Source organism: Castor canadensis, chromosome 12, assembly GCF_047511655.1.
Source record: "Castor canadensis chromosome 12, mCasCan1.hap1v2, whole genome shotgun sequence".
NCBI lineage: Eukaryota > Metazoa > Chordata > Mammalia > Rodentia > Castoridae > Castor > Castor canadensis.
This window is the reverse complement of record NC_133397.1, coordinates 129,163,168-129,189,558: the sequence shown is the minus strand read 5'-3', so window position 1 is coordinate 129,189,558 and position 26,391 is coordinate 129,163,168. Positions and strand designations below refer to the sequence as shown.

Sequence of the window (26,391 nt, the reverse complement as noted above, 5' to 3'; positions counted from 1 at the left end):
GAGTGTCTGCCTAGCAAGCACAGGGCCTGAGCTCAAATCCCAGTCATTGTTGTCCCCCGCCCCCCCCCCCCAAAAAAAAACAAACCTGTTAAGGCTTGCTTTATGGATTAGTATATATGGTCAGTTTTTTTTTTTTTTTTCCCGGTACTGGGGCTTGAACACAGGGTCTACACCTTGAGCCACTCCACCAGCCCTTTTTTTTCATGTTAGGTATTTTGGAGATAGGGTCTCACAGAATTAATTGCCCAGGGTTGGCTTTGAACCATGATCCTCCTGATTTCTGCCTCCTGAGTAGCTAGGATTACAGGCGTGAGCCACTGGCGCCCGGCTCAGTGGTCAGTTTTTATGTTCAGCACGCATCCTTTCTTGGAGGAAGCATAGATGATTTAATTTCATTACTCCTTTCCTCCTGATTTGCCCCCATCATCCTCAGTTTCTTTTCCTTCCCCATCCTCTCAGTTTCTGAGGTTAAAAACTGCTCTAAATTTCTCCTTTCCTTTCATTACCATTCATTCCCCAGTTAAATTATTTCTTGTTACAGGGCAGTACCATGATTACTTATTTACTTATTTATTTATTTGCGATACTGGGACTTGAACTCAGGGCCTTCACCTTGAGCCACCCCATTAGCCCTTTTTTGTGATTTTTTTTTTTTTGAGATAAGCATTTGTTTATTTATTTTTGTGTGTGTAACGATTCTCAATACCAGTGGTGATTGAGAATCTGTTATGTGCAAAAACAGAATCAAGGTTTCCACTTCAGTGGAACTTTTATAGGTTGGTTCAGAGTTATCATTGCCACTTTCTGTTATAATTTGAACTGTGGCTATACTGAAGTTCTCACCGTAGAAAGTTGTGTGTTAACCAATAATGAAATGGGCAAGTGAACTAAACAGAACTTTCTCAAAAGAAGAAATTCAAATGGCCAAAAAACACATGAAAAAATGCTCACCATCTCTAGTAATAAAGGAAATGCAAATTAAAACCACACTAAACCTTGATGATGGTTAAGATAAATTAATCTTGGTTCTAATGCTAATTTAAACCAAGGAAAATAATTAAATGCTGCGTTTTCTTCCAGGCCAAACAGTGGGGCTGGACACAGGGTCGGTGGCCCAAAAAGATTGCTGAATTTTTGCTGCACATGCTTAAAAATGCAGAGAGTAACGCTGAACTTAAGGGTTTAGATGTAGATTCCCTGGTCATTGAACACATCCAGGTGAACAAAGCACCCAAAATGCGCCGCCGTACTTACAGAGCCCATGGCCGGATCAACCCCTACATGAGCTCTCCCTGCCACATTGAGATGAACCTCACTGAAAAGGAACAGATTGTTCCCAAACCAGAAGAGGAGGTTGCGCAGAAGAAAAAGATATCCCAGAAGAAACTGAAGAAACAAAAACTTATGGCACGGGAATAAATAAAATAATAAAATAAATGCAAATTAAAAAAATAAATAAATAAAACCACACTAAGATTCCACCTCACCCCTGTTAGAATAGCCGTCATTAGCAACACCACCAACAACAGGTGTTGGCGAGGATGGGGGGTGGCGGGGAAGGAACCCTCTTACACTGTTGGTGGGAATGTAAAAACTAGTACAACCACTCTGGAAAAAAATTTGGAGGCTACTTAAAAAGGTAGACATTGATCTACCATTTGATCCAGCAATACCACTCTTGGGGATATACCCAAAAGACTGTGACACAGGTTACTCCAGAGGCACCTGCACACCCATGTTTATTGCAGCACTATTCACAATAGCCAAGTTATGGAAACAGCCAAGATGCCCCACTACTGAGGAATGGATCAAGAAAATGTGGTATCTACACAGAATGGAATTTTATGCAGCCATGAAGAAGAACGAAATGTTATCATTTGCTGGTAAATGGATGGAATTAGAGAACATCATTCTGAGAGAGGTTAGCCTGCCCAAAAGATCAAAAATCGTATGTTCTCCCTCATATGTGGACATTAGATCAAGGGCAAACACAACAATGGGATTGGACTTTGAGCACATGATAAAGTGAGAGCACACAAGGAAGGGGTGAGGATAGGTAAGACACCTAAAAAATTAGTTAGCATTTGTTGCCCTTAACGCAGAGAAACTAAAGCAGATACCTTAAAAGCAACTGAGGCCAATAGGAAAAGGGGAACAGGAACTAGAGAAAAGGTTAGATCAAAAAGAATTAACCTAGAAGGTAACACCCACGCACAGGAAATCAATGTGAGTCAACTCCCTGTGTAGCTATCCTTATCTCAACCAGCAAAAACCCTTGTTCCTTCCTATTATTGCTTATACTCTCTCTACAACAAAATTAGAGATAAGGGCAAAATAGTTTCTGCTGGGTATTGAGGGGGGGAGCGGGAGGGGGTGGAGTGGGTGGTAAGGGAGGGGGTGGGAGCAGGGGGGAGAAGTGACCCAAGCCTTGTATGCACATATGAATAATAAAAAAAAGAAAAAAGAAAGTTGTGTGTTGTCAAAGTGACTTTTGGATCTTGATACGTGTTCTCTAGGATTATGAAGTCCTTTAAAGTTTATGTGAGAAACTACCTTTTAACCTCTCAAGTCGTTTCCAATTTTTGCCTCAAACTGGGTCCTTTTTCCTTCTTGGAATTTCTTGGAATTGTGGAAGCAAAAACAAGACTGGGCACTAATTGAATAGTAAAGGAGACTTTGTTTTGGTGGGTCTGGGGTTTGAACTCATGGTGTCATGCTAGCAAGCACTCCACCACACCACCAGCCCCTGAAGGAGGTTGGGACATTATAGATACAGAGTAAAAGAAATGGAAGGGTAGGGTTAAGCTAAAAAAAGGGAGGGATATCTTTTCTGTAAATTGGTGGGGGTTTTTAGGAAATTCTGGTGCTACCTACTTTCATTCCTCTTCTGGTTCATTCCAGTCATTTCCATCACAATTGTTAACTGTCCTGTTGCTGGAGGAGTCTCATTTAACATGCAGATGGGATTATAAAGAAGTTAGAGGTTGTCTGGCAGTCATTCTGGCAGCCATCTTTTAGATCCAACCAGTTTTGGTAGTCCACCTGAAGAGTTGACATCCTTAAGACATTCTGTCCTCAAAGATGGGTAAGATTAGGGTTGGATGAAATTCAGCTAGATCACCTAAGCAGCAGTCAGGGTAACAAAAATAGAAGCTGAGTCTTGATGACGTTTTGTCTGATTGCTCTTCTTTTGTCTATTTATTGTAGGAACAACATTGTATGTAGTTTTTGGTGTGTGTATTTCTCTCCTTAGGCTGTTGTTCCTTGGTCGATGTACTGTCTTTCCATACTTGTTTCCCCTAATGCTCAGCATAGTACCTGACACATGAGGGTATCCCATAAGTACTTTTTGAATGACAACAGCCATAGAGTTTAGATAAAATCATGTTTTTCTTAACTTTGATTGCACTTATTTGTAAAATGGTTTGGGGGATGGGTTGTTTTGTTTGGTTAAAATGTTCTGACTGAGAAGTATATTCTTTAAGTACCAGTTTCAAATATAAGCTGTCAGCACTCGGGAGTCAAAAATGTATATATTGGTTATTTATAATATGGTTGCATTTTTGCACATAGACCAGGATAAATGGGAGTTGGATTCCAAATCAGTTGATCTATAATTGTAATACAGTTTTTTGTAGTGTTCCTGTTATTGTCACTGTGATGTGTGGTCCCCAGGACATCCCAGAGAGAGAAAGAGAGAGACCGGAACTCAGACTGTGAGTTTTCTTGTTGCAGAAAAGAATTGAAGAACAAGTCACCAGATGTGAGATTTAAGTAGTCAAGAAAAGCACACACTGAAAAGGGTAGAGTAAGGATAAGAAAGACTGCCATTCTGTCTTTAGTGAGACAAATATGTTTTGGGCTATGTTCTTGAGATTGTGATGTTTACTGGTTTTCTTTGTGCCATCTGCTAATCAACTATGTATTTTGACTATACTGAATCTTAGCTGGTGGTTCCTGTCCTTGGGCTGTGTGACCTCCAACAGTGAAACTGACAAAGTAGAGGACAATTATTTACTGTCATTCTACAGGAACACTTTTAATGTTGTTAGTGACACTTTAATGTATATTTTCTTTAAGGCCCAGTGCGTACTTGAATAGTGCTGTTTGTAGAGCTCTGTGGATCACTTGTGAAAGGTTTATTTTTTAACATTTTGCTTGTGTTTCCATTTTCTCTTCCTTGTCATCTCTGTTTCTCTATCTCAGTTCCGCCTACTGTAACGGTTTCCAAATTTAACCTTGTGCTATGTGAAAAAAGTTTCTTCTCCTTTTCTTTCTTTTTACAAAATGTGTTACTGGGGTTTGAACTCAGGTTCTGGTGTTTGTTAGGCAGATGCGCTGATCCCTTGAGCCATGTCCTCAGCCGCATCTCTGCTTCAGTTATTTTTCAGATGGGGTTTGCTTTTTGTCCCGGCAGTTTGGCACCTTGATTCTTTTACCACATCCTTCGATTCTGAGATTATAGACATGCCCCACAATTCCTGGCTTGCTTTTTGGGGGCTGGCCACCAACCTTGATTCTGGTGATGTCTGCCTCCAGCAGAAACCAGTGGTTTTTTGTTTTTTTTTTTGTAGGATTGCCCAAAGGTTGAATTCCAGTCACTAGTAGCAATCCTAACTAGGGTCCCAGCAAGATCAGCGATGAGGATAATATTTTCAAATAGTAAGAGTGAGATGTTAGTTTATATATGCATACCCGGTTATCTATCACCTCAGGTAAAGAATGAAGAAGCTTTTACATTGATAAGTCTTTGTTTTGTCATTCAGCGGGTTTCAATCTTAAGTATTGCCTTCCCCCTACTTTATCACCCTAAGGCAAAGCTTATTACTCAGTTCCAAGTGGATTCCTATAACATCAGTGTTAAACATCAGCGGACAACTAAAAATGATGAAATATTTGAGGAAAGCCTGCTACATGAAAGAGGAGCCCAAGATAAAGAGAAGAAAACCATCTTTAAAGAAATAGATAATGGAAACCTTAGGCATATTTTTAATAAAATCTCAAGTCATCAAGGAAAAAGGAAGATCCTAAAAATTTACAGCAGTGTGTGTGTGGGAGGGCAGGTAACCTACCAAGGAGTAAAAATCAGATTTTTTGTTACAGTACTGAGCATAGTAGAATACCATCAACTTCTGAGGGGCTTGTGTGCCCAGGCTTGCCTGAAACTCCTGTTCTTAAGCAGTTTTCCTACCTCTTGAGTAGCTCAGGACCACAGGTGCTCACTCTTACATCCCAACTAGTTAGTAGTAGGAATAGAAATTGAGTAAGATTATTTACTTATATTTTTGCAGTTATGTAGTTTTAGTAAAGTAAAACTGCTGATTTAACGAAGAGTCCAGTATTTATACATAATGGGAGGTACGAAGTGATTAGGAGATAGGAATTAGGTTATAGGGTGCAAACTATCTTTTATAAGCAACAAGTCAGTTCTGAAATTGATCCTTAAAAAAAGGAATATAAATACATTATTTGGAAATAAAGAGGTACCTCCAAGATGAAATAGCTGAGTTTAAAAAACAAAAACCTGGAAGACTGGGATATGGGAAGTGATAGGTGGGAAAGTGTTGCCTTTCAGTTTATTTCTCTCTGCACTATTTGATTTAAAATATACTTATGCATGTTTCTAAAACTAAAGAAACTGAGTAGCATTTGAGCTGCCTGGTTTTATGCTTTCTGACCTCTAGGTTGAACGCTGGTTCCTTTGACATTAGGCTTTTTTTTTTTTTAAAGGATTCTCAATTAGAAAGAAGGCAGTCAGGTTCAGTCTTTGTCTTTCTGTCTCAAGAGAGAACAGAACTCCTTCCTATAGATTTAGTGTGGATCCAACCTTAAGTAGATTGTCTGCTGTTTCCCTTGTACTTGGATCTTACTCTGGCCCTGTTTGGCCTCATGAATTTCACTTACTTAAAGATCCCACAAACTTTATTAGGTTACATTATATCCTTCACATGGAATTAACCCATGTATTTGTTCCTTCTCCTAGAGAATGGAAGAAATTGTGAGAGTGTGGGAAAGATGACAGCTTTGTGTTTTTAAGAGATGAGACCTGCCTTGATTGGGTTAAGACAGCAATAGATAGGTGTTGAGGTGTTGTTTTTTTTTTTTTTCTTTTCTTTTTCTCTTAGCAGTTCTGTTCCTCCCCCCTCTCCCCCCATTATTGCAGAATCATGTCACTTTGTGGATTAGTGAATTAGGAAGAAGAGTGCTCCAGTGGAAAGTGGCAGTGAAAAGGATTAGCTACCAAGTAATACACTTCAGGAGCTAGAGAGTAGTGGCAAGGAGAGCTGGAGACATGGTCATGTTGGGTTTGTTATAGCTGATTGGAGTAGAAGGATGAAAGCTCCTACTGGGGAGGATGGCATTTGGCCCTCAGAAACTGCCTTTGATGAACTGTTAGCTATTGCCAGTGTTAATTATTTAATCCCAGTACATTCTGGGCTCTGGGCACTGTGCTAGGTACAAAGGCAGGATGGTCTTCCGTCTCAGAGTACAGGCTGGAAAGTACATTAAAAACCTATCCAGTAGTTACTGAAGGAAAAATAATAGACCCGAAAATGAGTCAGATTTCTTGAGGTTTCTTCTATGGTTTTTTGAGAAATTATACTATACTAGATCCTTACATACAGACTTCACAGTAGTCCTCAAATTATTTTAGACAAATTAAACAAACTGTCCAGGGTCTCACACTAATAATTCAGATAGTCTGCTAGGTAGCTGGAGGAATAAATTGGGGAATGGGTGGGGAAAAAAACTAATCTCAGTTTTTCCTAAGCCACACTACCTTTAAATTATTCTGCCAATTTCGAAGTTCTCTCTTTTTCTGTGTGTGTGTGTGTGTGTGGTTTTGGCAGCATTGGAATTTGAACTTAGGACTTAATGTTTGCAAGGGATGTGCTCTACCACTTGAGCCACTCCAGCATGCCACAAATCTCCAAGTTCTTGAGTCAGATTATTCATTCATTCATTCTTATTTAACGGTACTGGGGTTTGAACTTAGGACCTTGCTCTTGTTAGGCACTCTACCACATGAGCCACTCCACCAGCCCAGGGTGTTATCTGTGGTAGTAGTAGTAATGCAAGAAGGAAGTAGTGATTTGATCCATGCATTTCTAATCACTCTCTACGGAGTAATTTTCTTTGTCCAGGCACTCTCTTTCAAGATGGATGTTACTAACAGGGAGGCAGCAGTAGTGACTTTAAGATTTTTTTTTTTTTGCACTCTTTATTGTGGTAAACTACACATACTATAAAATTTACTGTCTTAAAACATTTTTTAGTGTACAGTTCAGTGGTATTACATTGATAATATTCAACCATCAATGCCATCCATCTTCATAACTCTTCATATTGTAAAACTGGAACTCTACCTCCATCAAAAGCAGTAGCTCCCCATATTCCTTTCTCCTTAGCTCCTGGCAACCACCATTCTACTTTCTGTCTCTGTGACTTCTGATAAAATTCATGTTTTTGTGACTGGTTTGTTTCACTAAGCATAATGTTCTTGAGGTTAGTCCACATTGTAGCATAAGTCAGAATTTCCTTTTTTAAAAAAATGTATAAAATTCCATTGTATGTTTATGCCACATTTTGCTTATCCATTCATTCATACGTTGATTAGACACTTGGGTTACTTCCATGTTTTAATTCTTATGAATAATGTTGTAGGGAACAACACAGTTACACATATATCTCTTCAAGGTTCTGCTTCCAGTTCTTTGTATTTTATATTCAGGAGTGGAATTAGTGGATCATACTGTAATTCTGTTTTTATTTTTTGGGAACTGCTGCTGTTTTCCGGGCATTTTATATTCTTACCACAGTGACAAAGGTTCCAGTTTCTCTGCATCCTTGCCAACAACACTTATTATTCAGTTTTTTTTTCCTCAGTTTTCCCACCTGTAATTTTTTTTTTTTTGATAGTAGCTATGCTATTGGGCCTGAGGTAGTATTTCATTGTACTGTTGACACAGAATTCCCCAACGACAAGGATATTGAACATCTTTTTCATGCACTTCTTGATCATTTATATGTCTTTGGAGAAAAAACAAGTCCTTTTCCATATTTGAAACAAGTCCTTTTCCATATTTGAATCAAGTTTTTTTGTTGAGTGCTAGGAGTTAGCATTCTGCGGGTTGCTTTTACTCTGTTGATGCTGTCTTTTGATGTACAAAGCACAATTTCCTGTTTTTTCTTTTGTTATCTACCCCTTTGGTGTCATGTGACTTCTTGAAATGACTTGGTTTCTGCTGCTCTGTCACTGATAAATTTGCCCAGGTCATGGTATTACTGGAAAAATCCATTGGCAGGGCATACCTTGTTTTTCCAGTTCCTATTTTCACTCACTTTCATTTACCAGTCACCTGAAATACTCACTTGAGTGTATTCAGAATATGTCTTCGCATGTATGTGTTCTTTTAAGATATGCATGTATGTTTTCAAATCATGTAAATGATATATCGTCTTAAAATTTTGTTGGGCTGTTTGTATGTGTGACCGCACTGGGGATTGAACCTAGATTCCCGTGTGTGCTAAGTGCACATTGTACCACTGAGTCACATCCTCCACCCTAATTACTGTTTTCATCAGTGTGTTTGTAAGATCTTTCCATGATGTTGAATGTATGCTCCACAAAATATCACAACAGTATTCTACATTTTCCTACTAGATTTGAAGGTTTACATTTCACTTTTATGCCTTGAATCCATTTAGAACCAAGCTTTTTGTTTGTTGTGGGTTAGGGGTACAATTTTCCCTACATTTAGATGAGCTAAATTTTCTAAATATTTATATTACTTACTAAATAGTACCTCCTTTCTGTATGGATTTTTGGTATCATGTTAATAATTTATCAACTTCCCACACATAATCTCTTTTTTGAGATGCGTTGCATTGGTCTTACCCTCTGATCCTTGCTAGTTGAGAACAGTTTTTTTCTGGATTTTGTCAAGTTTCTGGTTGGGTAAGTCTTCCTATTTATTCTTCCTAAAGATCTTCATATTCGCTTTATAATATATTTGGCCTCCTCAAAATCCTGTTGGAATTTTAATTGGAATTAAATTGAACTTATATACAGGAGAGTACTTGCCAAATGCAGAGATTTAGCTTGTATCAATTCTCTTTGGGAAAAGCTGCAATATAAGGAAGTGAGAGAATTGTAGATATTCTTAACATTCTATGAGAGGAAAAGATAGAAGCTCCTGAAAATACTTGACCAAAAGATTAACATTTCAATTTAAAAAAAAAAGAAAGAAAAAGGCAAAGGTGATTCAATTTCTATAATGTTACCTACCTGGGAGGCTGAGAAGAGGAAGATCGCAGTTCAAGGCTAGCCCAGGCAAGTATTATGCAAGACCCCACATCCAAAATAACCAGAGCAAAATGGACTGGAAGTGTGGCTCAAGTGTACCTGCTTTGTAAGTGCAAAGCCCTGAGTTCAAACCCCTGTCCTACCAAGAAAGAAAGAAACAAACAAAAAAACCCCAGAAACCAAAAACCAGGTAAATCGTCAATCATCAATTTCCATTTCCAGACATACATTGTTAACAAATTTGAAGAAAAAACAGGCTGATGGAATGGCTCAAGTGGTAGAGCACCCGCCTAGCAAGCAAGAGGCCCTGAGTTCAAGCCCCAGTACTGCCAAAAACAAACAAAAAAACAAATTTTAAGAAAAAACATAGTTTTAGCTACTAATAAAAAATTGCCTGTTTATATTGTCCAATGGCAAAGGAAAGTTAATGTCCCTGTTGTAAAGGTGTGCAGCATCCAGTACTGCCCTGATAGTGTCAGTGAGGATGTCATTGCTACCTTTGGGATACAATTTGACAATATCTGTGGGCTACTCAGGAGGCAGAGATCAGGAGGATCATTGTTTGAAGCCAGACCTTGAGACCCTATCTCAAAAACACCAAATAGGGCTGGTGGACTAGCTCAAGTGGTAGAGCACCTGCCTAGCAAGCGTGAGACCCTGAGTTCAAATCCCAGCGCTGCCTTCCAAAGCTATAAGCAAACAAACAAACCTAACATGGGGATAAGGGGAAATGAGCGTATTACTGAAACAGTTCTAGCTATGAGATGGTAATGGAAATTGATTGGTAAGTACTTCATGGTTTATTATACTTCTTTTGTCTAGTATGTGTTTGTAATGCTCTACAATGAAAAAGAAAAAAGTACACATTCTTTGATACAGTAATTCTTTTTTAATTTATTTTATATGGTAGCTGGAAATGTAATAGAATGAGCTTTATTTTATTTCTCGTGATAATAAAACATTGGAAATATCCTAAATGTTCCTCAGTTGGGTAATGATTTTAAAGCAGCTTAGCATCTGATGAACCTATTGTTTTATATGCTCTTATTTTATACTGATCAAATGAAGTTACATTGTTCAAGATACATTGTTTTGTGAGAAAAGTTAGAGAACAGTATACATAATCTACTTTTGTAAAAACATTTATATGAATTATATCTATGTTTGTATATGATGTACATTTAAAAAAACCCAGGAGATTAAGTTTGTTTTATGGGGTAATATAATATAGCACAGGGAGTTTTCACTTTTAGCTATGTGAAATATCTATATTAGTCATTTATTTTACCATCAGCATGTTTATTTTTGTAATTAGAATGGAAATAATACATTTTAAAATTAGAAAAATTAATTTTTCTGATTAATTCTAGAATGTGACCTCTTCCCTCCTAGAAAGGAAGGAAGCAATCACAGTGACATCCGTGGAAAAAAGGGTGCGGGGAGATATGTGTTTATCTTAGTTATGTTTGTATTGTTTTCTGGACTATTTACCCTTTTCTTTTTTCCCCTTCCCTCCCCTTCCCTCCTCTCTCATCACATCCCCTCTTCTTTTGGGGGGTGGGGTGGGCAGTTTCTGGGATTTTGAACTCTGGGACTCCCACTACCTACTTGAGCCAGTCCGCCAGTCCTTATTTGTGTTGGTATATTTAATTACAATCCTCCTGATCTCTGCCTCCAAAGTAGTGAGGATTATAGGCGTGAGCCATCACTGCCCTGCAGTTCAGCTTTTTCTTGCTTTGTTTTCTGCAAGATTTCTTTGGGCAGAGAAAGTTACAAGAAGATAATGCTCTTGCAGATGATTTACTTATCAGTGCATTTTATGTGATTATGTTCTGTGTCTAGGTTGATGTGTACTTGCCTTAGATGTGAATTAGTGTTTTTACTTGTAGCAAAACTGAGATTTGTGCGTACAGTATTTTGAGAAAAAAGTTAACTCCTTAAGAAATAGGTTCTTCTTGACTTGAATTTTGTAAGTTCCACGTTAATTGTTACGCTTTTTGTGTGCTAAATCTCATGCAGAGCATTGGGGATACAGCTGTGAGTAAGAGGTAAGGTCGGTGTCCCCTGTTCTTGGTGAAGATATGGGTTGAAGACTGAGTGGGGAAGACCATATGATTGGAGACAGTAAGTTTGTATTGCTTTGTCCTAGAGGTTTGGCTGTGACTGGGAGGAAAGAAATAGGCAAAAATAGTGTGAAGGAGAACAAGGATGAAAGACACTTTTAATTCTTTTCTACCTCTCCCCTAGATTGTTGCAAATTTTTTTTCTTTTCTTTTTTTTTTTTAGTACTAGGGGTTGAACTCATGACATCATGCTTGCTAGGCAGGCACTGTTATTATTTGAGCCAACCCTTTTTGTGTTAGTTATTTTTGAGATAGGGTCTTGCTTTATGCCCTGGCTGGCCCGGCCTGGACCCTCATTCTCCTATTTGTGCTTCCAGGTAGCTGGGATGATAGGTGGGTGCCACCATACCTAGCCATGGGATGAAGTGGGGTCTTGGGAACTTTTTGCCAGGGCAGTCCTGGAACCTTGATCCTCCCCATCTCTCCTTCCTGAATAGCTAGGATTACAGGCTGGAGCCACCCTTTGTCCTGTCTTAACTTTCACCAAGCCCGGCCTTGTTGCAAGCTTTTAAGCATAGTTGAATGCCATAGTTGAAAGTACTGGTTCTCGTTTGTTACTCTATATACTTTGCCAAGTTATTTAATCCATCTTGCAATTGCGGTTTCCTTATGTAAAAAAAGGATCTGTAAAACCCTCATCTCCAAAAATGTCTCCATAACAAACATTGCTCTAAGTACTAAATTACCTCTGTATATCTCATAGCACACTAAGTGACTCATATAAGAACTCAAAAAATGATTTGCAAATGAAGATGCAAAAAACTTAATATAGAATTATGCATATGTTAATCTTAATGACTTTCCCAGAGGTTTGACTGTGAACGGAAGAAAAAAATAAGGTGAGGGTAGAAGGCGGTGTAAAGTAGTCAAGGTAACTATTTCTAGGTTAGGTTCTTATTCCACCAAAACACAGCACATCAGAAAGATGAGGAGGGCAGCAGAAACGCTAGGAAATTAAGCATCTTAAAGTTTCATATCCATGATCTAAGGATGTATAATGGTAACAGTACAGTGGAGTATAGTATAGAAATAGACCTTGCCATCATGGAAAAGAGAATTTGTTGAGTAATAGCAGATCATATGAAACTGTCTGAGAATGTTTGCAATTCTGATTTTTTTTTCCTGGTACTTTTTTCACTCCAGAATTAGAAGGTTCTGGGTTATAGCATAGTCTTCCAGCATTCTGTTGAGTTCATTTCTCACTCATAGTTACTTAATGTCATGCTTGCTAGGCTCATGCTCTACTTCTTGTGCCATATCTCCATCCAGCCCAGGCTTAGTTTACTATAAGGAATACAAAATCCTTCAAGTAATTACTGGACATAGTTTTTTTGTTAAAGTCATTTGGTAATAGAGTTATTTCTTATAGTGTGATTTAAAGGTATTTTGGATTGTTTTAATGTCTGAAAAAAAGGTTCTCAGCCTGGACTTTGAACATCCCTGCTGATAAAATTCATTATGATTCATCTTCCGTTTTACATCTTTTCACTCATTCTGTCAAACATTTAAATCTCTCTGATCATAGTACAAAAGTGCCCTTTCCTTACAGCTATGAGTAGCATGACAATATGTGTTCTTGATAAAACAGTAAAAATTATCATTATTAAACCTAGACTTTGAGTTTTAATATCTTATGTGATGAAATAGAAAGTCTGTGTAAGGTATTTGTACCATTGGTTGAATTGCCAGCTTAATTAGCAGCTATTTCATGGAACACCATATTTAATTGAAACAGTGAGTGACTTATGTTATATAGCAGATACTTTCTTAATGTGGCAGGCTTCATTTTATATTCATTCTTTTATTTGCCATTTTTGGCTTTCATTTGTTCCTGCGGGTTTTTTTGGGGGGCGGTACTGGGTTTTAACTCAGTGCTTCACACTTTCAAGGCAGGTGCTCTGCCACTTAAGCCACTCCCCAGCCCCCATGTGCGCACGTGCGTGTGTGTGTGTGTGTGTGTGTGTGTGTGTGTGTGTGTGTGTTTGTATTTGAATTTGAATTTGAATTTGAATTTCTTTTGTGTTTTCTTACTATCCATCTTACTTCTTCAGTGCCTGGAGGTGTGTGGCTCAAGTGGCAGAGTGCCTGCTTTGTAAGCTGAAAACCCTGAGTTCAAACCTCAGTCCCACAAAAAAAAAAAAAAAAGTATATTTTTGTAAAAGTGGCTCTGCTGATAACAAGTACAGTTTTTGATTTTGTGTAAGTGACAATTTCATTTTTTAAAAGATAGTTTTGGTAGCTTTTTAAGATTTGCTTGACAACTTTTTTTTCTTTCAGTGCTTTGGATGTCACCACACTGCCTTCATTGTTTCTGATAAGAAGCCATCTATTAATTTTATTGGGATTTACTTGTGCATGATGAATTGTTTCCTTGGTGCTTTCAAGACTTTTTTTTTTTTGTCTTCTTTCAGTATATCTCTTTGTACTTACTGTACTTGGAGGTTTTTGGTTTTTTTTTTTCCCTTGAAAGTTCTTGGGTATATAGATTAATGTTTATTTTACAGCAACTTAAGGGAGATACTGGTTGTTATTTCCTTGGATGTCTTTTTTTTTTGGCTGTATGGGGGTTTGAACTCAAGGCCTCAAAAGCTTGTTAGGCAGGTGTGTTTACTACTTGAGCCACCCCACCAGATCTTTGGATATCTTTAAAATACTAAAACCCTGTATCCAATAAACTCGAACCACTCTCCCCTGGCCCTTGGCTGGCACCATTCTACTTTCTGTCCCATGAATTTGACTGCTTTAGTTATTACTTATTGCCAGAAAAATACTTGCCATTTTGGTCTGGCTTGTTTCACTTAGCATAATGTTTTCAAGGTTCTGTTGTAGCATGTGGCAGGATTTCCAAGAATTTGTGCATTTTTAGGAATTGAGTTTTCCCTTTTTCTCATTTTATTTTTACTAGACTTTTTATGCTACTTTAGGATTATTGCTTATGTAGCTTTACTTGTATTGCTTAAAATTAGTGAAACATCAAATCAGAAATAGTGAAACTGGACACTGCTTTGTTACCTTCAAGAGAAAAATTGATGGTGGTATGTTATGCTGTTTACAGAATCACATAAATTATACTTTTGCAATGTGTCATTTTGAGGTCTTTTGCTTAAAAAGAAATGCTGTTATAGAACACTTGCCATTTAAATGTGATTTTGTGAAATTTGTGGTTTTTCATTAAAAAAAAGAAACTCCCAATCTGCATATTTGAAAGATTGTGATACACCCCTTTAATAAAAGACTAAATTCAATAGTGATTCCCTATAGAGGAGTCGTGACTACCCTTCCAGTGAGTGTGAGTATACCTCTATCCTCCAAAGTTAAAGTGTCTTAATTACATGTGGCATAATCAAGCAGTAAGGCTTAATTCACAATTTTTTTTTTTTTTTTTTCTTTAAACCCAGTCATGAGATTCAAGGCATCCTTTCCTCATGACTGTGGTCTGTCCACCTCAATTTATAGGTATTATTTTTATAACTGCCCAAATATGTAATGGTGGCGTGGTTGCTGAGTCATGGGCTCATTTTAGGGTAGGCAGTGAATATTGAGAATTGGTATGATTTTGTTTTAAACTTATTTGGAGAGAATTTGTAATTTGAGGTACTTGTTCTATTTCCCTCAAGCTAAGGTTGGTTTTTTTTTTTTTTTTTTTTTGATTAGCATGTGAAATGTGTTATTGGTAAAACTTTGTCTTATATTTGGTCTTTTATTCCCCAAATAGAGACTCTACAGGAGCAGGTAATTCACTGGTCCACAAGCGGTCTCCTTTACGTCGAAACCAAAAGACCCCAACATCCTTGACCAAGCTGTCTTTACAGGATGGACATAAAGCCAAAAAGCCAGCATGTAAATTTGAAGAGGGTCAGGATGTCCTAGCTAGATGGTCAGATGGCTTGTTTTATCTTGGAACTATCAAAAAGGCAAGTTACCTTAATACAAGTTATTTTTGCAGTAAACTCTTAAATAATTTAAAATTTAAGTTCATTTTATAATTTTAAGAGATCATTCAATTCTCTGTATTGCAGATAAATATATTGAAACAGAGCTGCTTCATCATATTTGAAGACAGTTCTAAATCCTGGGTTCTCTGGAAGGACATTCAAACAGGCAGGTGCTACTATTTCCCTTGAATATGATTTATCTTGAAATTTGATTTTCTTTACCTTAGTGTTTTCTAGTGTTGTCTGTTGAATACATGGTATTGTGATAACTCAGTGTCACATTTGGTTCTGAGTAAACAATTTTGCATTCAGATTTATTAATTCCTTTTCCTTATTTTATAAAGATGGGTCTCCATATAATAGAACTGAATGCTGTGTTGCTTCCTGTTCCTTTTCTGGTTGCTGTGTGTTCCTTTCAGCTTTTCTGTCTTTTGGAAGTTCTTGCAAACTTAATGTAGGTCTGTCTGTCCTTTTGTTCTGTCATTCTTCCTCTCTGTTTCTTCTTTCCTTTTAACAAAAGTGGCAGAAAAGAAGAAAATTAATGGTATACAGAGATAGCAGGTTGTTGTCAGTGAGGCATCCTGTCCAACGTGTGCCCCACCAAGTATGTCAGATGAGTGAGTCTTTCTTCACTGGTTTCTTATGCTATTCCCAGAATTGTGAAGGATTGTTTGCTGGCCACTTAAGTCTTTGTAGCACTCAGAGAGTAGCATGCTAAATTTATAGCTGTAAAAGCAAACAAGTGAATTGGAAAAGCATTATGGCAGATCAGTGGGGAATAGTTTTAGTTTTCTCCTCTGTAAGAAACCTGCAAATTATATTTGTGTTTGTGTATGTATGTGGATCTAACATAATAGAGTAATTGTATCTTGTAAGAAAGATTTTTTTTTCTTTTTGTGGTGGTACTAGGGTTTGAACTCAGGGCCTTATTTATGCTTGCTAGGCAGATGCTCTACCACTTGGGCCACTCCACTAGTCCAAAAAAGATACTTTTTAAAGTTTTCATAAATACAGGAAAAATAGAATCAAGTTAGAAGTCAAAAAAATATACAGCACCACAGGACTGGAGATGTGGCTCAAGCAGTAGAGTATCTGCTTTGCAAGTGCCAAGATCTGATTTCAAACCCCAGTCTCACACAAACAAACAAAAAAGTACATTGAAAGAGGGAGTTGTGTATCATTTTAAAACCATTACAAACTTTAAGACATTTAAAGTTTTACAAAACCTAATGTTACCTTGTATTATTAATGTATGCTAATTCAAAAATAAAATGAAAATTTAAAAAAATGAATTAAAAAATCCCTAATGTTTTATTTGTTTCAGTGAAATGATATAGTCCTATATTGTTGGTAGCAGTGTAACTTTTCATTAACAGTTGCATTAAATGTATAGAAATGTTTATATTCTTTAGTCAACAAACCCACTTCTAGCATTTTATTCATAAGAAATCAAAAAGAATAAAGGTAGATGAAAAATGTTTACTGTAGCTTGCTTTATTTTGGCAGTACTAGGGTTTGAACTTGGAGCTTCATGCTTGCTGGGCAGGCACTCTTACCATTTGAGCTCTGTAGCTTTGCTTGTAAACAATAAAAATACTGGTATTTCTAAGATGAAAAGACCAAGACTTTATACTGAAGTTTAATTTGTAGCAAGGGAGACTAAAAGCCACTAAAAGCTTTTAGACTAAAAGCTGTGCAGGAAGGTTCTGGTAAACTTGATGGTAAAAGAGACAGACTTGGATTTCACAAATAAAGGTAATTCTAGCATCTCAGGATTGTTTCCTGAGGCAAATACATATTGCTTATTGGGTCAGCATCCCTTTTTCTGAAGAACTCTCTCCTCCCTCCATAGTCCACATGATTTGATGGGAATCAACTTCAGGCTCAGGCTTTCATTCCTTTTCCAGGGAATTGAGCAAATTAAGTAAATTTGATTTTTTTCCCCACTAGATGGAATATTATGCAGTTACTAGAAGTTGTAATCTTGAAAACCAGCTGTGTGAAAATACTTTTTTGTTTTTGGTGGTACTGAGGTTTGAACTTAGGGCTTGATGCTTGCCAGACCGGCACTCTACCACTTAAGCTACACCTCCCAGCCCTTTTTTCTTTATTTATTTTTCAGGTAGGGTCTCACATTTTTGCCTGAGACTGATCTCAGACTGATTCTCCCACACAGTTGGGATTACTTAGTGATTGAAGTGTGGGATTTGGCTAACTTTTTGCCTAGATTGGCCTTGAACTCTGATCCTCCTGACTTCTGCCTCCAGAGTAGCTGGTATTGCAGATGTTGTCCATCACATCTAGTTGTGAAAATGCTTTTGATAGAAGAAATATTACATAGTATTGGTGAAAGGAAGCATCTTATGGTGGAGAGAATATGGATTCTGGCACATCTAGGTTTAAATCCAACCTTGATACTTTCTAACTGAAGGTCCTTCCATTAGTCTGAGCTTCAGTTCTTTTCTGTGAATAGGATATTGACCTAATAAGTTAGTTGTAGAATAAAACTGTCAAGCGTTTAACATAATACTTGGTCCATAGCACAAAATTTTAAGCTTTATATAAATAGGCACATTATTATTCTTACTATGTTGAAATAGCCAAGAGAAGGATATGAAAAATGATTTATAGTTGGGTTTTTTTTTTTGGCAGACTGGGGTTTAAACTCGGCCTTGTTAGGCAGGCACTCTACCACCTGGGCCACTCCACTAGGCCTTTGATGATTTTTTTTTTAAGAGTAAAAATCATTAAGGAGAAACTGATTTTCTTAATTTAGGTAAAAAGGCTAATTAGTAACTGGAGCCCCAGTTTTTGTTGTGGTGGAATTCTGTTAGGGTTCATTACTACCATTACACATACTATACATATACTATACTACACATACACTATAAATCTATAATCTAGATTTCAGAGACTGTAATCGGTGTCCAGCCTCTTTCATACATTATGAAATTAAAAAAATACTCTTGAGTCCAGAGAGAAAGGGATCATTTACATAATCTTCCTTGCCCTTTTCCTTTAGTCTCATGGTATTAGTGATACAGGAATGAGTGTGTGCATGCACATAGTTAGATGTGTATTCTGCCTCTAGCTCCGAGCTCTATCCCCAAGAGTAGGAGTGTTAGAAATTAGTAATAAGGACTGCTACCTGAGAATAATTTAAATGATGCCCTCTGAGGGTTGGGGGCACGGCCCAAGTGGTAGAATACCTGCCAAGCAAGTGTGAGGCTCTGAGTTCAAGCCTCAGTACCTCCAAAAAGTAGATAAAATAAGTAAATAAATTATGCCCTCTGACTAAAAGCAGTGTAAATTATGACATCTTAAGCTAGAGCTGATAAGAACACAGATAAGAAGCAGAGAGATGGCATTTTGTGTTCAGTACTTTGCTTTTTGACACGCTATGATCTGTTTAACAATCACTGTCCATATGGGCTACCCACTGAGTCATAAAAGTTAAGTGAAATTTTTTATGACTCTTTTTTTAATGTATGTATTAAATATTTCAGGAGCCACTGGAAGTGGGGAGATGGTCTGTACAATATGTCAAGAAGAGTGTTCAGAAGCTCCTAATGAAATGGTTATATGTGACAAGTGTGGCCAAGGTGAACATTAATTTCTCTTGATCTTGTGGAAAAGTTTTTTTATATACTGAATGCCCCTGTTGAAAATTCATGACTAAAAGTACTTTACATTGCTAATTTGAAGCTATTATCCTAAGTTTATCCATCCATTTAAATATAGGAAACAATAATGCTAAAATGCCTTCTTGAAATTGTGTTCTGCAGTATCTATTAATAAAATAGAATTTGCTTTATGCTCTTTTTGATATTAAGGATATCATCAGTTGTGTCATACACCTCATATTGATTCGAGTGTGATTGATTCAGATGAAAAATGGCTCTGTCGACAGTGTGTTTTTGCAACAACAACAAAGGTATCTTTTAGTGTTTTGGGCTTAAGCCCTAAATGGAATTTGTAAGACACTATCGTTATAATGGTTGTGTACATAGAAAACTTACTTGGATGAAAGAAGCAATCAGTGCTGGTTAAAGAGAGTTGCTGTCTATTGTTTAATGATACTGTAGTTCCTTCCTGTACTTTATGACAGTGGTAAGGGACTTGGGGAATAATTTGAAAGGATAAAAAATAAGTTATCAATTAGATCCGTTTATGTTACATTAGAAATTTAGGATAGAACTTTTTAGAAGTGTCAGGCATTTTAAATTATAGAAACATAAATTATAGGATTGTGTTTAATATTTTAGCACTCACTTTTTCAAATACATTTTTTCCCTCTAACGTATAGAGGGGTGGTGCGCTTAAGAAAGGACCAAATGCCAAAGCTTTGCAAGTCATGAAGCAGACATTACCCTACAGTGTGGCAGACCTTGAGTGGGATGCAGGTCACAAAACCAACGTCCAGCAGTGTTACTGCTATTGCGGAGGCCCTGGAGAGTAAGTAAACACAGTTAGTAATGCTCTTTAAGTAACTTTGATTTGTTTACAGTGTTTTATTGTTATTTTGTTTGTTGCTATTGCATTTGAAACACACAGTCTACCCATGTATCCCAGGCTGGCCTCAAAACTTTTGACCCACTACCTCAGCCTCCTGAGTCATGAGATTACAGGCATGTGCCACCATGCTTGGCTTGTCTTACTCCACTGATCATTGTGTAGGAGTGATAGTGAATTGCAAATGCATGAAAGTATCAATAACAAAAACTATGGGAAGGATTTCTCATTATTACTCACACACAAAATTCTCATCTTTGTTTTTGCTTATCATATCTGTATAATTTTAAAAATCTTATTAGGATAATAGCTTGTTCTGAGAATGTAAAATGAAATGTAAATGTCCATATACCTTGTAAAATAAACCATGGAGGAAGAATATTTACTGCGGAGGCCTACTGTCCAGTCTGAAATTTAGTTAGTTTCATTGGATGTCATATTTCATGTGATTGCCCATTTAGAAATTGGTGCATGTAGTACTATTTGAATGAGAGAGTAAGAGATAGATTTTGGTTAAACCTTAGGTTCAGTCTCTGGGACTTTTTAAAAAGTATATGCCTTATTATTCTCCCCTTTTTTCTTTTAACTTTTTTCTTTTTTTTTCTTTTAAAAAGTTTTTTGGGTTTGAATTTGGCCTTGTGCTTGCCAGGCAGGCCCCTACCTTTTGATCCATGTCCCTTGCCCTTTTATTATGCTTTCATTATTTTTTGGTGTTTTTGCCTGGGGCCAGCTTGGTCTGAAATATGTCTTATCTGTGTTCCCATGCAGGCTGTGCCATCATGCCTGGTTTACTGGTTGAGATGGGATTTTGCTAATCTTTTGTTGCCTGCTTTTGAACAGGATCCTCCTGATCTTCGCCTCTGAGTTGTTGGGATTGTAGTCATATACCACCACACCTCAGTGATGTCCATTTTTTAGGAATACATATAAATCATTTTCAGAAGAAGCTACCAAATAGTTTTCTAAGTTTTTAATTGAAAAATATTCCATCCAGATGGAATTACAAGAGAGTTACAAGTGAGACTTGTTAGCCAAAATATTGATAGCCAGGGTATTTAATCTTTAATTAGGATACTTGAACCTTCACAGTAAGCATGTGCACAGAGTGCTTGCATGTTATGTTTGTTTTGTTTCTTATTTAGGGCTCTCAGATACTTTGATAGCCACCATAGTTGTTATTATCTAACATGTCTGTAAAATGAAATCATTCCACATTGTCTATTCTAGTTAATTACACATCCATAATTACACTGTAGTTTTGTTCATGTTTTTCATTAAGTTTGACTAAGTTAACAAACCAGAGTTCTAATTAAGAATACTTAGCAATTTACTTTTACTTCTAAACACTGTTCCTATTTCTGCCTTTGAAACTGTGCATGTTTTTATCTGTTAAAGATATAAAATCTTAAAATACTTAGGTGGCCTATGTAGCAATAATATAAAAACAGTTCTCTTTTCCTGACAAATCTCCATTCCCATGGAGTGCGGGGGTTTGAATTCAGGGTTTGCACCTTGAGCTACTCCACCAACTGTTTTTCGAGATAAGGTCTTGTGAACTATTTGCTTGGGCTGGCTTTGAACTTCAGCCCTCCTGATCTCTGCCTCCTGAGTAGCTAGGAGCCACTGGCACCTGGCTTATGATATGATTTCTTTATGATATAATTTCCAAACTCTGTCTTTGTTGCTTTCTAGTATTTGAAGGTTACTCTTGAAGTGTAGTGCTGTCATTGAAAAACAGTGTTTCTGGAAATAATGTGACAGAATATGATGACTTAGTGGGCTGCCAGGGCCCCAGGCGTTGTGCCTGTAGTTTCAGACATTCTGCCATATCCTCTCGATTCTCTTCTCTACCCTCCGCCCCTGCTCTCCCTTTTCTACTTCTTCTCTACCCTCCACCCCTGCTCTCCATTTTCTTCTTCTCTTCCCTCCACCCCTGCTCTCCCTTTTCTTCTTCTTCTTCCTCTTTTTTTTTATTTAAATATAAGCCAATTTGTACTATATAAGGTTATGCTACATTTTTTTTTCCTGAAAAAAAGAAAAAAATTGTAACTGATTTCTTGTGTCTTCCTTATCAGATTCTGTACTACTTTTAAGGCAGGCATGTTGGGCTGGTGGAGTGGCTCAGTGGTAGAGCACCTGCCTAGCAACCATGAGGTCCTCTCAGGTCAAACCCCAGTACTGCCAACAGAAAAAGAAAAAAAAAACATGACAGGGTACTGGCAGGGTATATAATGTGATCAGCAACGAAAATGTATATGTAAATTACTGAATTTTACTTCTGCATTCTAACTCATCTCTGATCATATGGAATACTAATTAATTTAATTTAATATTTCTGTAACTCTCCTCACCTTTTGGTCACCTGTAAGTTTATAAAACAACTCTCTCACTGGCAGAGTGACTCAAGCGGTAAAACAATTCTCTCTAGTGTTTAGAACCACTTACTTATAAAAGAGATACAATTCCAGTACTCAGGAGGGTGAGAAAGAAGGATAACAAACTCAAGGCTAGCCTGGAACACAGTGAGACTGTCTCAAGAAGCAACCAAAAAAAAGAAATTTTTTTTAATCTTAACTTTTTTCTTATAGCTGGTATTTAAAGATGCTACAGTGCTGCAAATGTAAGCAGTGGTTTCACGAGGCTTGTGTGCAATGCCTTCAAAAGCCAATGTTATTTGGAGATAGGTAAGAAGAGCATTTGAACTTCACTGTTTATTTTTGTGGCTTTGTAGTTGTGGTTATTTTTGTGGTTTCAGATTTCCAAAACAGTTTTAACGGTGATTTGCGAAGGAATCACCTCAGATGGAAAATACTGAGTAATATATTTTAAATTTAAAAGACATAATTTTCATGCTTTTAGATGTTATTCCAGAAAGCGTTTAAGTGTTGCCAGCGATTACACTTACTTCTGTTACCCCATTGTAGTCTAGTCTCTTCTCATTGGTACCTTCCTTTCAAGAACCTCAAAGGGACTATATGACAGAATTGGAAAAGGCTGCAGGACCTTATTACAGACAGTTTATACCTTCGGCATATGGAATTTCTAAAGGCAAACATAATATGCTTTCTATATTGGGATAGCATAGTGAGCTCTAGGAAGAAAAATCAGAGATAGAACAGTAAATTTGGAATTAAAATCTGGGTTTTAAGTCTTGGCATGTACAAGCACTAATGTCTTTTTGATCTTAGGGAAGTCATATTTTGTCCTTTGCTCTGATCTTGCCTTATTTCGAGCATTGAATAAAAAAATCTCTATAAGAACAGCTATCTCCGTTTTCAAGCCAGTATTATAAACTGTGTCTACTTAGAAACCTGTGTGTGAACTTCAAAGGTCTCTAATAGTTAAAGAAATTCTCCTTACCCCCAGACATGAGCTATTACTGGAGAAGAAGTTCTTTAAATTACACAGCGTTATATTGAAATTACATTTTGCTTTGAGTATCTGTTCTCACATAAGCTGTTGGTCTTCATGTTCTTAATGCGTGCTATAATTGTTAATTAATTACTCAAAGCTTTTCTTTCTCCCCCGTAGGTTTTATACATTTATTTGCTCTGTCTGCAGTTCTGGACCAGAATACCTCAAACGTCTACCGTTACAGTGGTAAGCAGGACATTTCTGTTTTTGGTGGGGTGGGGGGGAGGCCAGATTTTTAAACCTACTATGTGAAACTTGTATGTTTTTACTTGGCTTAAATAAAACTTCTCTATGTCTGCCCTTATTTCTTTTATTTATCTTCAAGGGTTATGCCATCTTTACCAAGGATTACCCACTTTTATTGCTAAATTAATAAGACATAAATACAGCTTTCAGACATCATTTAGATCTTAAATTGTTTTCAGTTCTTTTGTGTCTTCAGAATAGCATATAGTATGGGAGACAGGTTAAACAAATACAATAGCTTCTGTTGCAGTGTAGAATTCTTATTAGGGTGTGGGAAGTGTGATGAATTATGGAGTATTACTAATGAAGTACTTCAGATATTCACAGTTTTTTACTGTGTTTTCTGTATTTTAGAAACAGATAAGATACAGCCTAGTGAAGTGTGCTCTGCTATGTAGCTGATGCATGTTAACAGTAACAACACAAAAATCTTGATTGTAAATTATTTTCTCTTTGAATGAATTTTAAGAAGTAATTCAGATATCTTTTAGTTTGTAATTACTATTCAGGATAAGTAAATGCTTAGCTAATGTTTTCCAGTCTTTCATGTGTAATGATTTATCATACTGCGAATATGACTGAGGATATTGACCCTCTATTGCCTAAGTACTTCATTATAGATCTTTAATTGTACTGGTTTTATTAAGAAATTGTGTGATTTCTTACCAATAACCCAAAACACTGTTTTCGTATATTTTGATTATTTTTGGATTCCAGGGTAGATATAGCACACCTATGCCTTTACAACCTAAGTGTTATTCACAAGAAGAAATACTTTGATTCTGAACTTGAGCTTATGACATACATTAATGAAAACTGGGATAGATTACACCCCGGAGAGGTAGGTCATTTTAGAGCTAATCTAATTAGCTACTTGATGTCTTTTTTGTTTTGTTTTGTTTTTATAAAAACAAATAAGACACATGTATAAGTCAGACAACTAAAGTTGAATTTTATTTTTAGTTCTGGGAGAAATAACCTTGGTAAGGACATCAACAGGAGCTCTCATCTTCCTGTTTGTTGCCTGTTGATTCTGGAAGATTATAGATGGAGGAAGTAAATTAACTGCTTCTTCCATGTTCTGAAGTGAGAGGCTTTGCAGTAAAGGTAGAGGAGTGGGAAAGATCCTTTGTTTTGGAATCTTACTCATGCGTTCACCTCCTTTTTTCTAAGTTCTATACAGGTAGAGATATAGCTGTTTGCGTACTCCCTTATATGTTTCTGTCCTCCAGGAGTGGAGGAATTCAGTGGTATTAAAATAAAGATTTCCAGATGGCCCCAGCAGTGTATGCACATAAGAATACAAGAATAAAGAAAAAGAAAAGATTTACAGAATAAACCCACCTGAGCTGGAGATCACCCTCATTCAGACACTCTGGTTTTGCTTTTCATTTCTGAAGAATAACCACCTTAGCAAAAAGGAATATAATGTAATGTTCATTGAAAAAAATTTTGAGACTAGAGCAACACAAAGAAGAAAGAAATTAGAGTAATCTTATTCTTAGCGTTTATATAAAATTAAAGTACAGATTAAATACTCTTAGTTGAAAACTAAAAAATTGTTCTATACTTTATGAAGTTAGATGTGTGTATTATAGTGCACTGTTTTTTAACGTAAAATTTGTGCAAATTGATTTGAAATTTAGGAAGAACTTCTGCATTTGTAGCTTTTAGACATGAGAGTCATATGAAATAGGATATCAAGAATGTTTTTGAAGTTTTATGGGGCATGGGAGAGCACAGTACTCATTTGTTTAGTTGGAATATCAGCTACACAAAGCAAAACAAATTCCCACATGGTATGTAAGTATCACATTCAATTGACATAAAGTTTTGTGTTTTTTTTTTTTTTCCTGGAGGTTTATTTTTTTAATTTGGAGGTGTGGGGTTTGAACTCAGGGCCTCACGCTTGCTAGGTAGGTGCTCTACCCACTTGAGCCTGACACAGTTGTTTTGAGTGTTAGATATTAGGCTATAATGACAATTCCTGTTTTCTATTAGATGCTGTTTTTTGATCTTTTTTGGTACTGGGATCAAACCCAGAGCTAGGCAAGTGCTCTACCACTGAGCTACACCCCAACCCTAGATGCTTTTTTAAAAATGAAGTTTGAGAGCAAGTAGATGACATAGAAATTTGATAAATTTAAAAAAATCAGTAGTAATAAGAGAAAAAAGTAGATGTAAGGCACTGGTAGCAACCATTGTGTTCTTTACAGTTACTCTAAAATTTCCTGTTCTAATGCTTTCATTTTAAAATTCTTCGCAGCCATGGTTCTTTCACCACTTCATATGCAGACACATCTGTATAACTGTTAGTACACCTTGTGTAACATGAAGAGGTTCTGCACTACTTACATGATATGTAGATAGTGGGTACACAAAGAAAAATCTTTAGCTGTACCATATTTTATTAATTTAAACTTTATTTTTAAAGAAAAGTTTCATTTATGAATTTCAGGTATCTTACATCCAGTTCAAGTGCTCTTGTATACTATAAAGTATTTGTCAAGTAAATACCTGTTGTAGTTATCTGCAGTTTATATACTTGTGTCTTAGAAAAAAGAAAAAGTGAGTCTAGGAATGTAACCAAGTTGTAGAGCACTTGCCTGACATGCCTGAGGCCTAGGTTCACCCCCAAGCAACAACCCACCCCCCCAAAGAAAGTTAAAAAAAAATTATGTTTTTTCAAAAGGAGTGTATCCATTTAGTAACTTCTAATCATTTTGCACTGTTACTTCTCTTCATTAAAATAAGAAAATATTCAGATTTATTATACTAGCTATCTTGTTGACAGACTAGTTATTGACAGATTGATGTTCATGTTTTTAATTATTAATTTTTTATGTCTTTATAG

At 36.7% G+C, this 26,391-nt stretch overlaps 1 protein-coding gene across 8 annotated transcripts in view; it reads left to right on the top strand.

The window, feature by feature from the left end:
• Positions 1–26,391, top strand: part of Mtf2 (metal response element binding transcription factor 2) — a 58,601-nt gene that overhangs the window by 19,726 nt on the left and 12,484 nt on the right. For 2 of the 8 annotated variants that reach the window (XM_074050979.1, XM_020171846.2), the window contains exons 2-10: positions 15,146–15,162; positions 15,243–15,344; positions 15,450–15,531; positions 18,872–18,967; positions 19,199–19,299; positions 19,672–19,820; positions 22,466–22,561; positions 23,409–23,477; positions 24,255–24,378. In XM_074050979.1, the coding sequence (XP_073907080.1) occupies positions 18,892–18,967; positions 19,199–19,299; positions 19,672–19,820; positions 22,466–22,561; positions 23,409–23,477; positions 24,255–24,378 (615 nt within the window). In that variant the 5' untranslated portion in view covers positions 15,146–15,162; positions 15,243–15,344; positions 15,450–15,531; positions 18,872–18,891. Of the gene's footprint in view, positions 1–15,145; positions 15,345–15,449; positions 15,536–18,871; positions 18,968–19,198; positions 19,300–19,671; positions 19,821–22,465; positions 22,562–23,408; positions 23,478–24,254; positions 24,379–26,391 lie in introns of those variants that run through there. The other 6 variants (XM_074050976.1, XM_074050975.1, XM_020171844.2 and 3 more) reach the window with 6 other exon arrangements.